We start from the raw sequence: 13,331 nt of genomic DNA on the forward strand, positions 1-13,331 counted from the left end.
CAGTATGGCATCAGAGGACTCAACCACCCTCCCTTCCTCTCCCTTTATAGGCACAGCAGGAAGCTTGGAAGCCACCTTGTTCCTTCAGTCTATGGGCAAGCAGCCAGGAGGTCACTGTAGGGCCAGGTACAGGTGGGGGTGAATAGAGGCAACCTTAAGGGCATGGAGTTAGGAGCCAGTGTGAGGGAACAGCTCTGGTGGTTTTAGGGTGGGGCTTTCCCAGGGCCATGGGGCCCCTGGGGGTAAGGCACTGCCCTATATTGGCCTTTGGGGCGCAGCAGCAACAGGCTCTGCCAGGTTATAGGTTAGGCTTACTGGGCTCACTGGAGGAAAGGAACTAGCTGGCTCTCCTATCCTGGGGTTGGGAACTGAGGGTGAGGTGTATAAGCCCAAGAAGCCCTGAGAGGCTGGGGCTTGGTCCTGGAGAAGGAAGCTGAGGACAAAGGTTTCCAGGCAATGGGCCAGCAGAAGCTCTTAGGGCATGGGTGGTGCAGGGTGAAGGGAGCTGAGTGACAGGGTTAGCAGGGGAGTCCCGGGCCTCTAGACACTCCAGCCAAGGATGGCAAGAGTGGAGACTGCCAACAGAGAGGCCAAAAAGGTCGTGCGTGGAGCCTTCGCAGACAAGGGCTCTGTGTGCTGCTGCAACCACTTGAGTTCCTCCAGTAGTTGGCGCTTCTCCAGCTCTGGGCCCACCTTCTCTCGGATGGTCTGGTAGTAGCGATTCAGGTATTGGAGCTGCAAAGGGTAGGAGGGATGAGGTGTTCCTTAGGGTGAGCTGCCAAGAGCTGAGATCTTGGTGCCATCTAGTCCCCTGCTGTGGTAGTCCAGCTGCTCACCTTGGCCCAAGTACCCATAGATACCCCATAGGTGCTCATAGGGGATTTATGCACTTAGTACCCAATCTCTGGTCCTTCCCTTCTGATTCCCCAGCCATCATCAGGGTCAGGCATTCCCCAGGGCTTTTTAGAGGCAGTTTGACACAGTGGCTGTTTAATGTCATAGTGACTTCCTTGGGGTGTGAGTCAGGGGGAGTGGATTTCAGACCTGGCAATGACAGTAAGTAGGGCAGGCCTTATCCCATTTTACCGAAAAGAGTTCTGTGGTCCAGAGTGGGGGAGGGATTGATTTTAGTTCTAGGACTTGAGTTGGCAGAGTTCAGAGACCTAGTCTCAGCCTCCCCAGGAAGTTACTACCTGGTCTGACTGGAGCTTTCAAGAACTCCTGGGGTCTCTGGTGAGGGAAGAAGGCATACCACAGTGTATGCCTACAGATGCCACCAGTGTGAACCCTCCCAGTGGAATGGAAGGGGCATGGAGTCTTGAGGTAGGGGGAGCAGAGGCGAGAGAGGCCCAGGGTGGAGAAGGCAGGAACTGGTTCAGGGTCTGAAGGGTTGACAGTGTTGAAGGGCACTCACCTGCTCTGGGGACAGCAGTCTGACATCAATGAGATTCCGGTCATAGGGTACCAATGACACCACTTCAAAGGTCAGGTAGGTCCCTGGGTACTGAAAGGCCACAGGGAAGGTGGAAAAGCACGAAAAGCAGGAAATGAGTGAGGAGGAGGAGCTAGGCTGAAGGAAGTGCTGGAACACTCCACCCAGAAGCTATAGGCACAGGGAACTGATCCTTATCAAACCCAAGACTCAGAGGAGGCTTGAGTCTCCCACAATGCCCTTGGCTACCCCCCTTTCTACCACTTAGCACCCCACCTTTGGTGGTTCCCCCTAATTCGTGAATTTAGACTTAGGTCTGTATTTCTCAAACTTTGTGCATCCACACAGCATCTAGGGAGCTTGTTAAATGTGTAGATTCTGAGACCCATCCCCCCAGACACTGGAGTGAGAAACTCTAGGGTGGGGCTGGGAACCTACAATCAAATAATTTAAAGATAAGTATTAGAATTTTATGTCTATCTGTCTATCTCCATATTTCTATCTATGTATCTATTGATGAATCTATAGAGATAAGTATGAAAAAAAATAGCCCATAATTCCCATCTCTCATAGAGGTCTTGCATGTATATGCTTAGGAACTGGAGAGCATTATGCTGAGTGAAATAAGCCAGTCAGAGAAAGTAAATATCACATGATCTCACTCATTTATGGGATACAAATGAACGACATAAACTGATGAACAAAAACAGATCCAGAGACAGAGAAACATCGATTAGACCATCAAACCTCAGAGGGAAGGTAGGGGAGGGTCGGGGTAAGGGGGAGAGATCAACCAAAGGACTTATATGTGTGTATATAGGCCTAACCAATGGACACAGACAACAGGGGGGTGAGGGCATGAGTGTGTGTGTGTGTGGGGGGGGTAAGGACACATATGTAATAACTTAATCAACAAAGAAACAAAAAAAGGGAAAAAAAAGAAAATTCAAACTACAAAAAGATACCCAATATTTGAAAGTCTCCTCCCTGCCTGCTTTCTTTCCTGAAAACATTTTAGACATATACAGTATATATGTCCATATTTTTAAAATTCATGCAAAATGACCCTATCATACACTATTCTGCACATTCTCTTCCCCACCTCACCTCAATAGTAAACCTAGGAGAGCACTCCATGTTAGCAGAGGGAGATGCAGCTCATTCTTCTTAAGGGCTGCATGAGGATCCCTAGTATGTAGATCATGATTTATTTAACCAGTGACAGATATTTAGACTGTTTCTACTCCTTAAACTATGACCATTGATACTACAGTCAACATCATTGTATATAAACATCTTGGTGATCTTTTGTGACTATATCCAGAAGGTATATGTCTGGCAGAGGGAATGCTGAGATAAAAAGTACAGGCAAAAAAAAATAAAATACAGGCTTTTGTTTTGTTTTGTTTTGTTAATCCTCACCCAAGGATATTTTTCCTATTGCTTTCTAAAGAAGTGGAAGAGACAGAGAGAAAGAGACATCAATGTGAGGAAGACACATCGATTGGTTGCCTCCCTTAGGCACCCTGACTGGGGATTGAACCTACAACCTGGGTATGTGCCCTGACCGGGAATCAAACCCTTAACCTTTCAGTGTATGGTATGATGCTCCAACCAACTGAGCCACACTAGCCAGGGTCATAGCTGTTTTTTAAATGTTCAGTTTTACAAATAAACTTACTACCATTTTGTGAAATTACAAGGGCATTCAGTTAGTAGTGCTGAAATTGAGATTGGCTTGAATTTACAGATTAATTTAGGTAGAAATGTCATCATAATATTGAGGCTTCTTTCTGGAGAGCACCATTTACTTAAATCTTTTTTATATCCCTGAGTAGACATTTTTTTCCATGTAAGTTTTTGAAAGTTTGTACCTAGATAGTTTATCTTGTTGGTTGCTATTATATGGAATTGTTACTTCTCAGAAGCTCCCCTGGTGATCATTATATACATTGAGAACCAATGATTTAGGGCAGGAATACTGACTCATTTGGTCTCGATTGGGATCTGGGCATTGGTGTTTGTTTTTTTTTTAAGCTCTCTAGATATGGTTCTAATATTCTAATATGCAAACAGGTTTGAGAAACTCTGATTTATAAAATTTTTCTGGAGCTAAGGAAGACTCCAAATAAATTCATGTCCACACGTTCAGATGCCCTTTCCTGTGACCTTCTGTAGACCCTTCTACACACACACACACACACACACACACACACACACGCGCACACACACCAAAGTCACTGCCATGCTGTTTAAACTTGCAGCCCATCTCAGTGGCACTTTACCTTGGTCTTTGCTTCGACCACGAGGGCCACATCTTCAAGACGGATCCCAAATTCGCCATCCTGATAGTAACCAGGTTCTGGGAGACACAGAGATGCTGGTTGCATTAAGCAGGGGGAAAACCTGAGCCCAGACTTCCTGTACCAATTGAGGAGTGGCTACAGAGTACGGCTGCCTGGCTGCCCTTTCCTGGTGACCAGGGCAGACCCATCGCTTGTTAGATGTTCATTGGCTACCCTGAGGCAACCTGCTGGGCCTCAGCTCCCTCTAAGCTTCCTTGTAGCCTAGTGGGAAAGACGTCAGGGCCCACTTGGGTCCTGGAGGTACTTCCATCTCCCTGTGTTCAACTGTTTTGTTACCCCAATAGTTGATTGGAGACTCTATAGTTGGATGTACAGATGGGAACCAACTCCCAAAAGCAAAATGAGGGTATGGGCTGAAGAGGCCTATGGTTAGGGTCGAGCAACCCATTTGGGACTGAGAGTGGGGAGTAGAAGGAGGGCAGCCGTTGATCCCAGGTGTGCCTGTGCCTGCCATGTTCTCTAGACTGCAGTCCTGGGCTAGTTTTGGGGTGCAGGGTGGGGGTTGAAGGAGTCCAAGAGTCATACCGATGGAAGTGAACATGCCCTTGCCCATAGTAAGGCCGCTGGAATGGAATCCCACTGGCCCTGGAAAGGGAGATATAGGTAAAGTTTCAGTGTTCCTGTACTCACCAGCTTGGAAAGTAGCAGGCTCTCTGGAACAGTAGGTAACTGGGGATTCCTGGGTACCTCTAGCAGCACTTGTCTACCATGTTATTGTCTACCTTACAGACCAGATTGACTCTAGCTTTTCTTTCTGCAGGGTCTCTGATAGTCAGCTACTAGGTATTGGCCTGCTACTCCTCTCTCTGGGGCCCTCCAAGATGCCAGGCAGGCCACCGGAGTGGCCAAACTGCCAGCATTTCTCACTTACCCCACGGAGCATCACTTCCCACCAGCTGGGTAACCTTGGATGGGTCACTGCATCTCTGAGGGTTTGGTCATTTCCATAACTATGAAAGGATCTACCATGTTCAGAAGAAGGAGAACCTTGAGGGAGTGTTGAGGAGATACCTACACTCGTGCACACACAGGAAGTTGCCAATGCCATGGCCTGTCCCGTGGCCATAATTGAGCCCAACTTCCCACAAGGCTTTTCGGGCAAAGGCTTCCAACATTGGTCCTGGAAGAGAGATGGCGCCCAGTCAGTCTTCTGGACCCCAAACTGTTCACCTTGCTCCTTTCTTGCTCTCTTGTTTTAGAGCCTACTACCAGGATGGTGACTGTGGAGATAGGACGCTGAGAAGCAGGTAAGCTGTACTATCTCCAGCACACCTTACGTCGTACCCATTATCTGAACTGATGACTTTATTACAATTTCTCCACATCTGCCAAGACACCTACTTCCTCCAGGAATCCTCCCATGACTCCTGCAGCCCACACTAACCTCCCCAACATAAGCTTAGATCAAGAGGCAGGAGACCTGTGTTCAAAGCCTGGCTCTCCTAGTGACTCCGTGTAACCTTGGGCAAATCGCTTTCTCTCTCTGGGCCGGGTTTTCTTATCTATACAACATATGGGTGATGATATAATCCCTGCCCCCCCCCCCCGCCAGTACCTCTTCCAGGGTGGTGGTCTGAGTCTAGTGAAATCAATGTCTAAGACTCTGGGTCCAGCCTGATCTCTGAAACCTACCTGATGTACCAGCAGGAAAGATGAGTCTGGAAAGATCGATATTTCCTATCAACACGCGGGTATATGCCTCCTGATGGGGGGGGGGGAGAAATAAGGTGGTACATAAGAAGGGGAGCCCGAGAGTTTCCAGCTGTATGGCCTGTGTGTATGTAGGTGTGTGGGCCCAGGCCTGTGGGTGTGTGGGCCCAGGCCTGTGTGTGTGTGGGGGGGGGAGGGTGTTGAGAGGGAGGTGAATGTTCATGTGTGGTCACCCAGGTTCTAGAACATGCCCAGAGGTGGCAGAGGGGAACCTGCCCAAAGCTTGATGCATGGGATGCTTGTAGATGATGGTGAGCTGAGACAGTGACAGCAGGGGCTTGGGAGGCAAACTCCCTGGGCTGGAAACCTGACTTGGCCACTCACAAACTCTGAACCTTAAGCAAGCACCTTTAACCTCTCTGGGTCTCACTTTCCTCTTTTATGATGTGATGACCACAATACTAGCTCATAATGTTGCTGGGAGGAGTAGGGAGACTCATGCACGTAAGGTGCTCCTGACAGAGTAAATGCTCAAATTGAGGCCAGAGCCCTTATTACCATTATCATGATCATCTTTTAGTTTGTTTAAGGTTTAAAATTTGGGCTGGGATCTGATAGTGTGTCAGATCAGCCTCGTTTGGTCAGGGCTGTGACCTTGTGGAAAAAGAAAGGAAAGTGGTCCTAGCCGATTTGGCTCAGTGGATAGAGCGTCGGCCTGTGGACTGAAGGGTTCCAGATTCGATTCTAGTCAAGGGCACATGCCCAGATTTCGGGCTTGATCCTCAATAGGGGACACACAGGGGGCAGCCAATCAATGGTTCTCTCTCATCAATGATGATTCTATTTCTCTCTCCCTCTCCCTTCCTCTCTGAAATCAATAAAAATATGTTAAAAAAGAAAAATAGAAAGGAAATTGGGCTGATAGCAGCCTCTTTTCCTGGTCAGGCCCTATAGCCGTGATGGCGAACCTGTGACACGCGTATCAGAGGTATCTCGGGCAGGACAACCTAGGGCAGCAGACTCAACCCGCTAAACTGTGAGCTCCTTGAGGCCTAACCAGTGCTGACATTTTCAGCGCAATGCCTGAACCACAGTCTTCTTGCTGAATGCATGAATGCAGCCCCCTGTTCCCCACTTTCCCCAGAGGCCCCCTAGTGAACATACATGAGGTCCCAGCCTCTGCATCAAGCAGACCAGCCCTCACTGCTTCCTGAAAAACCCCAGCTCCTTTCCATCTCTGCCACTTTCCTCCTGGAATGCCTTTCTTCCTCCTTTCTGCTGAGCACAGAGCTAGGCACACAGACAGCACCAAGTAAATATTTGTTCATTGATTTCCTGAAATGAGATGATGATAAACTTGGGCACATCTAAATGAATGCCATTCACATCATGGTTATGACTACTTCCAATGAGAGCACACAGGCAGCCACACAGATTGTGAAGTTCTGTTGGTGGCCTGAAACATCTCTGGAGATGAACCCGGGAACACTGGGTTTTGTGGTACTAACTTGCTGTGTGAACATGGGCAAACTACTTAACCTCAGATTCGGCAAAATGAAAAGGCTCTTAATAGAGTGATCTCTTGGGTGTCCCTGGAATGAGGATGGGTAGAGGAAATCTAGGTCTAATGCTTACCTTTTGGAAAGCAGACGGAGTGCCCCAGTGGACTGTTCTGGTGATGTCTGTGGTTCCGCCCCTGTGTAGAAGGAAAATCAACATGTCCAGCTCTGCTGAACACCTGGGGGTAGGGATCATGCCAGTGTGCTTCCTGTGTGCTCTCAAGGAGGGTTTGAGTGGCAGGGCTGGGACAGGGGTGGGTGGGAGGAAGATGACTGCCATCAGCAAATGCCCATCTTCAGCATTTATGGGTGAAGGAGTTGCAAAGCTATCAAAATCAAATTACTATATTGTCGGGCAATCCTGATTTTTCACAAACAGCTCCCCATTCTGGCTGTTTGTAAACTTGGCTTTGCTTGGGTCAAGCTCACTCTAAAAGCAAGGCTTCTTCCATGCCTGGCCAGTGGTGGCTTAGTGGTTGAGTGTTGACCTATGAGCCAGGAGGTCGTGGTTTGATTCACAGTCAGGACACATGCTCGGGCTGTGGGCTCTATCCCCAGTGGGGGACATGCAGAAGGCTGCTGATCAATGTTTCTATCTCTCTCCCCATCTCCCTCTTTGCAATCAATAAAAATATATTAAAAACAAAAATAAAAGCAATGCTTCTTCCAGGCTTTGTGAGAGGTGGGAGGGGATTGTCCCATTTTTACAGACTGGGAAACAGATCCAGAGATATCATAACACGCACACATTCAGATAGTTATTTACTATCCATAGAACACTTTTGGCAGCTCCCTGGGAAGGGAGAGAGAGCAGGTTTCATTATCTCCATTTCACAGGTGAGGCGATTAAGGCTGGGAGGCCCTGTCCTTCTCTGAGCCTCAGTGAAGCCAGCCCTGCGTCAAGAACTCACTCTCCACACAGTTGCTCTACTGTAAACATGGATCTGACCCAGGAATTTGCTCAGAGTCCCAGTGAACTGAAGCCAGAAGCCAAAAAGTCTGACCACCAGCTGCAGCTGTTCCCCCAGGATGGCCCATGTGGCCACCCTGGGACGGGGGAGGGGAGAAATGGTCCCAGGGCCCTGGGGACTCCTCCTTGGGAGCAGCTCACAGGGCGTGGCAGACTTCTTCAGAAGGAGAGAAGTGAGGTGACCATTTCCCTGGCCTCACCCTGCTCTGAGCATGCCCCAATCCAGCAACGCCCCACAAATTCACTTCCCCTTTGCACACTGGCTGTGCCCAGTACACAAAGAGCCACACTGGTCACTAGGAAAGGCTTCTGGGCTGCGTGCCTGCTCTTCTGGCTCTCAGGAGCGTGCTCAGAACATGCGAAATGCCTTTGTCATTAGCACATTCACCATTTCTACAAGATAGAGGATGACAAACTGTTCGAAGCTACTCCCCCATCAGTCCCAGCACCGCTTCTTTCCCTCAGTCCACTTGCTTCCTAGATGAGAAGGGAAACTCTTCCAGCTCCTCTCAGCTCAGCTCCTGTGTGAATGATTGGTTACATATTTGGAAGGAATGGGGTTAGCGGCATATCCAGGTGTTCAGGTTGTGCACTGTGTAAGGGTAACACATCTAAAGGAATGCCATTCACTTCATGGTTCTGTACTAATTTTAATGAGAGCACACAGGTGGACACACAGATTGCGAAGTCTTGGTGCAGGGGTTACAGCAACCTCTTACATCAAGATATCTTACAGCAAAACATTGATCTGCTGCCTCCTGCATGGCCCCCACTGGAAATTGAGCCCGCAACCTTGCCAGTGTGGCTCAGTTGGTTGAGCCTTGTCCCGTGCACCGAAAGGTTGATGGTTTGATTCTTCGATGCTTGCGCATGCCCAGGTTGTGGGCTCCATCCCCGTGGGGGGTGGGGGGAGGAGGTGGTGGTGCAGGAGGCAGCTGATCAATGTTTTGTTCTTGCATCGTTTAACTCTCGCATCAATGTTTCTCTCTCTTCCTCTCCCTTCCCCTCTCTCTAAAAATCAATGAAAAAAATCTTTGAAAAACATAGGACAGTGCCCTACATGTGGTTGTGCATGCACTCAGGGGAGCACACACAGACACATACCCATGATCTGGGAGTCCCTTGAGATTGCTTCTCTTGAGGGCCTGTTGCTTTTGGATTCTGCCCATACCCCCAACCTGACATGGTCACCTCACCCATGCAGGTGGGAGGGGAGGGGGCTGAGGAGGATGCATGGCTTGGCAGTGTGTGCATGAGTGGGTGAGAGCATGGGTACACTGATTGTGCAGCAAGGCAGGGCTGCTAAGCATGCCTGTTCAGACTGTGCAATAATATGTGGGATTAAAAACATTTTATTTGAGCCAGAGGAATCATCCTGATTCTCACTGAGGTGCTGCATGGGCAACCTTACTGTTTTGGTCTTTGTGTGTTTCCCACTAGGCCTTTCCTTTCTCAGATGAAGAATCCATGATGAGGATGGGAAAGCTTTGGCCAGCTATTGGCCACCCAAGGTGTCTGGGCTGAGACAGCCAGACCAGAGTGTGGTAGAGGCTACATACCAGTATTGTCCCCCAGAATCCACCAGGTACATCTCATCTGAAGTCAGCTTGCGGTGTACCTCCTTTGATGGGCTGAGAAGGGGAGAGATGCTGAGAAAAGGAGCAGCCAATCCCTGTGCTGGGTGGGGTGGGGGTCCTGTATGAAAGCAGAGGAACCCCCCTCACCCCTGGGGGCTGGACTTTTAGGTTGACTCCTTTGGTGAGGTCATTATCTCCCAAAGGGCCCTAGGAAAGTCTTCAGCTTCTGCCATTAATGTCTTCAGCATGTATCTGTTTATCCTGCACTTCACAAGCAAGGCCCCGGTCTCCAGGGAGGAGAGAAGGAAAGATCCCAGAATGTGGGGGCTGGGAGAACCGCAGAGAGCACCCACTGCAGTCATCACCTTTTACATAAGGAGAAACCAGTCTGCAGAGGCCAAGGGAGTTGCAAAAGCCACGGGGTAAAGTGGGAAGGGAGCTGGGCCTGGACTCTTTCTCTAACTTCCTGCTGCCTCCTAGAGCAGAGGGCCCTGAGGAGCCAAGGTGAAGGTACTCAAGGATGGGGCTGGAGAGCAAGGTTTGGTAGGGCCGAGGAGTTCCTACCTAGGCCAGGGCAGATGAGGGCTTGGGAGATGCCACGGGAGGGAATTCTGGGATAGGCTAGGCTGGCCCTTGGAGGATGTCTGACCTAGCCTTGTTGTGCCCATGCCAGCCTGAGGCATTTGGTCAGCTTGACCACCCAAATTTCATCAGGCAGGCCTACAGATGTTTGTGTCCTATGGAGCCAAACATTTAGCCAGCCTACATCTTGGGCCCACCTTAGTTGGTTCAGGCTGAATGAACAGGCCTTTCTCCCCATGTGCTTGTGAGCTTTAAGAATTAGCTCACATAAATAACTCACAGGACATCAAGGAAAAGCATCCAGCATCAGCCCTGCTTCTATTCCAGATCCCTTAGCCCCGAGTGCTCACAAAGTCACAGCCTCTTGGGGGAAAAGTGCACGGGTCTTTTAATTCTAAGGAGACCCCCCAACCTACCCACTGGGCCTCACTCCCCACCCTCAGCCCCCACAGTGCTAAAGGCCTCAAAGTTTAAGTATGGACTCGGGTCCCAGAGCATTACTTCCTCCACCCCCACTCCCCCTGCTCATACACTGGGATCCCCAGAAAATTCTTTTTCCTGAAGTACCTGTAGTGGGCCAGGGCAGCGTTCAGACCACTAGCAGAGATGGTTTGGAAACTGGGTCCAGAGGAAAACTTTTCTTCTCTGCAAAGTACAAGGCAGGAATGGTCAATGAATAGGCCCAGGATATCGAACAAGGGCAAATGAAGGTCACAGCTGCCTCTACCTCAGCCAGACTCTCCCAGTCTCACCTCTTGGTTCCACCTTCCCAAGTCCCAACCTGCCACTTATAGAGCACTCAAGGTCAGAGAAGGAGGGACTGTATACACTAGTTATTCCTCCTCCACCTCCATTTTACAGATGGGGAAACCAAGGCCTATATGACCCATAGTATGTTCGTGGTAAAGCAAGAGTGAAGAAACCTAGTTCCCTGTATTTAAAAACTTCCCTAACCCAGGAGCAGCATCCTTCACCTCAAACCTACAGCCTGCCTATGACCTGGTGCCCTCAGGAAACCTCCATCTTCAACTTTATATTGTCAAGTGGTCCAGGGGCCAATAGATCTGAACCAGCTACCCTCAGGGAGAACGAGCTATGCCTGAAGCAGACACTAGGGGGTGATATTAGGTTGTGGCCCTTGAAGTTGGTCTACTGTCAGCTGGGGCTGGAGAATGTCACCCAACACTCCCTGCCCAGCTCCAGGACCACCCAAGAACCAGTCACTCCTAGTTCCAGAGAGGCCCCCAAACACAAGGAGGGTCTTCCTCTCCCCCAAAGTATGGAGACCAAGTCCCCCTCCCTCTTCCCACCCCCACATTAGAAGATAATCAGCGAAAAAGGACAGCCGTGGTCCTTCACCCTCGGAATGTGTCCAGTTGTTGTGCCCCTGAGAACTCGTCCACTGTGCCTTTGGGCACGTTCTTCTCCAGCCAGACCAAGTAGCAGATCAATGCCACAGCATCCTGCACCTGGAGTGGGGCAAGCAGAGAAACCGGCTGAGGAACAGTCTCAATCAAGGCTCCAGGATGATGAGACCAGGTGGCTGGTCTGGCTGCACTTTAAGAACATGAGGGTTTCACCGGCTATTTGATAATATGAAGGGATTCTTGTTAGTGTTTATGTATGTAGTTACAGGGTAGTGATGTTTTGAAGAGTCCTTGTCTTTTAGAGATACTTACTGACATGTTGACAGAAGAAAGGATATAATATCTGGGATTTGCTTTAAGGTCACCCAGCAGCAGAGGGTGGGGTATTGAGGAGATGAATGTGGGTTTGCAGACAATATGGAATTGCCCATATTGATGACAGTTGAAACTCAGTGATGGTGTATGGGAATCATTATGCCATTTTCTCAACTTTCACATATGTTTAAGATTTTCCATAAGAAAAAGTTTTTTAAAATGTGCTTTATCTTTATTTTATTGGGAATATCCAAAAGAGTGAGCCATCCTCTTGCCAGGGTGAGAAAATAATTACAGCGAACACTTGGAATGTGCCTGACGGTGCTCAAAGCAATACGTATATCATTTAATATAATAATTATATGTATGTAATTATATATAATTACAAATTTATATAATTCATATGATTCTTACATATTTATATAATTATATATTATATATTGATTGTATATTATAATGAAAATACTTAAACATAATAATTTATTAATATTTATTATATATATAGCCAGCCTCTGTAGCCACAGGTTCTGTATCTACAGATTCAACCAACCATGGATCAAAAATATTTGAAAAAGTATTCAGAAAATCAATCCCTAAACAATACAGTATAACAACTACAGGGTGGGGCAAAAGTAGGTTTACAGTTGTTCATATGCAAAATAATACAATAATTAGTAAATAATACAAGAATAAATTTCATTTCATGTACTCACAACTGTAAACCTACTTTTTCCCCACCCTCTATTTACTCCACATTTGCATTACATTAGGTATTATAAGTAATCTAGAGATGATTTAAAGTATGTGGAAGGAGCCCTAGTCAGTTTGGCTCAGTGGATAGAGCATCGGCCTGCAGACTGAAGGGTGCTAGGTTCAATTCCAGTCAAGGGGACATTCCAGTCAAGGGCACCATCTAGCTTGCAGGCTCCTCCACATCCCAGACCCTGGTCAGGGCGGGTCGGGGAGGCAACCAATTGATGTGTTTCCTTTACATCAATATTTCTCTCTGTCCCTCTCTTCCACTCTCTCTAAAAATCAATGGAAAAATATCCTCTAGTGAGGATAAATAAATAAATAAATTAAGTATATGGGAAGATGTGTGTAGGTTATATGCAAATACTAGAGCATTTTACATGTTAAGCATCTGCAGATTTTGGTATCTGAGAGGGTCCTGGAACCAATCTTCTGTGGATATCGAAAGATGACTATTATTGATATTACTAGAGGCCCAGTGCATAAAAATTTGTGCATTTGGGGGGTCCCTCAGCCCGGCCTATGCCCTCTTGCAGTCTGGGACCCCTCAGAGGATGTCTACCTGCTGGCTTAGGCTTGCTCCCTGGGGGATCGGGCCCAAGCTGGCAGTCAGACATCCCTCTGGCAGCCCAGCAGCCCTTGGGGGTGTCCACCTGCCAGCGGAGAGCAGACTTACGCTGCAGTTGGACATCCTTAGTGCTGCTGAGGAGGCGGGAGAGGCCATCAGCCTGGCTTGTGGCTGAGCAGAGCTCCCCCTGTG

At 48.4% G+C, this 13,331-nt stretch overlaps 1 protein-coding gene across 1 annotated transcript in view; it reads right to left on the reverse strand.

Annotated features, from left to right (window-relative positions):
* Nucleotides 1-330: 330 nt before the first annotated feature.
* Nucleotides 331-13,331, reverse strand: part of XPNPEP2 (X-prolyl aminopeptidase (aminopeptidase P) 2, membrane-bound) — a 27,984-nt gene continuing 14,983 nt past the window's right edge. Inside the window, exons 12-21 of the mRNA XM_015570826.1 lie at nt 11,496-11,605; nt 10,704-10,781; nt 9,537-9,608; nt 7,084-7,144; nt 5,431-5,500; nt 4,814-4,918; nt 4,324-4,383; nt 3,718-3,794; nt 1,415-1,504; nt 331-735 (exon numbers count right to left, since the gene is read on the reverse strand). Of these exons, the coding sequence (XP_015426312.1) occupies nt 541-735; nt 1,415-1,504; nt 3,718-3,794; nt 4,324-4,383; nt 4,814-4,918; nt 5,431-5,500; nt 7,084-7,144; nt 9,537-9,608; nt 10,704-10,781; nt 11,496-11,605 (918 nt within the window). The 3' untranslated portion in view covers nt 331-540. The remainder of the gene's footprint in view (nt 736-1,414; nt 1,505-3,717; nt 3,795-4,323; nt 4,384-4,813; nt 4,919-5,430; nt 5,501-7,083; nt 7,145-9,536; nt 9,609-10,703; nt 10,782-11,495; nt 11,606-13,331) is intronic.

Source organism: Myotis davidii, unplaced genomic scaffold (assembly GCF_000327345.1).
Source record: "Myotis davidii unplaced genomic scaffold, ASM32734v1 scaffold913, whole genome shotgun sequence".
In the NCBI taxonomy this organism is placed as follows: Eukaryota; Metazoa; Chordata; class Mammalia; order Chiroptera; family Vespertilionidae; genus Myotis; species Myotis davidii.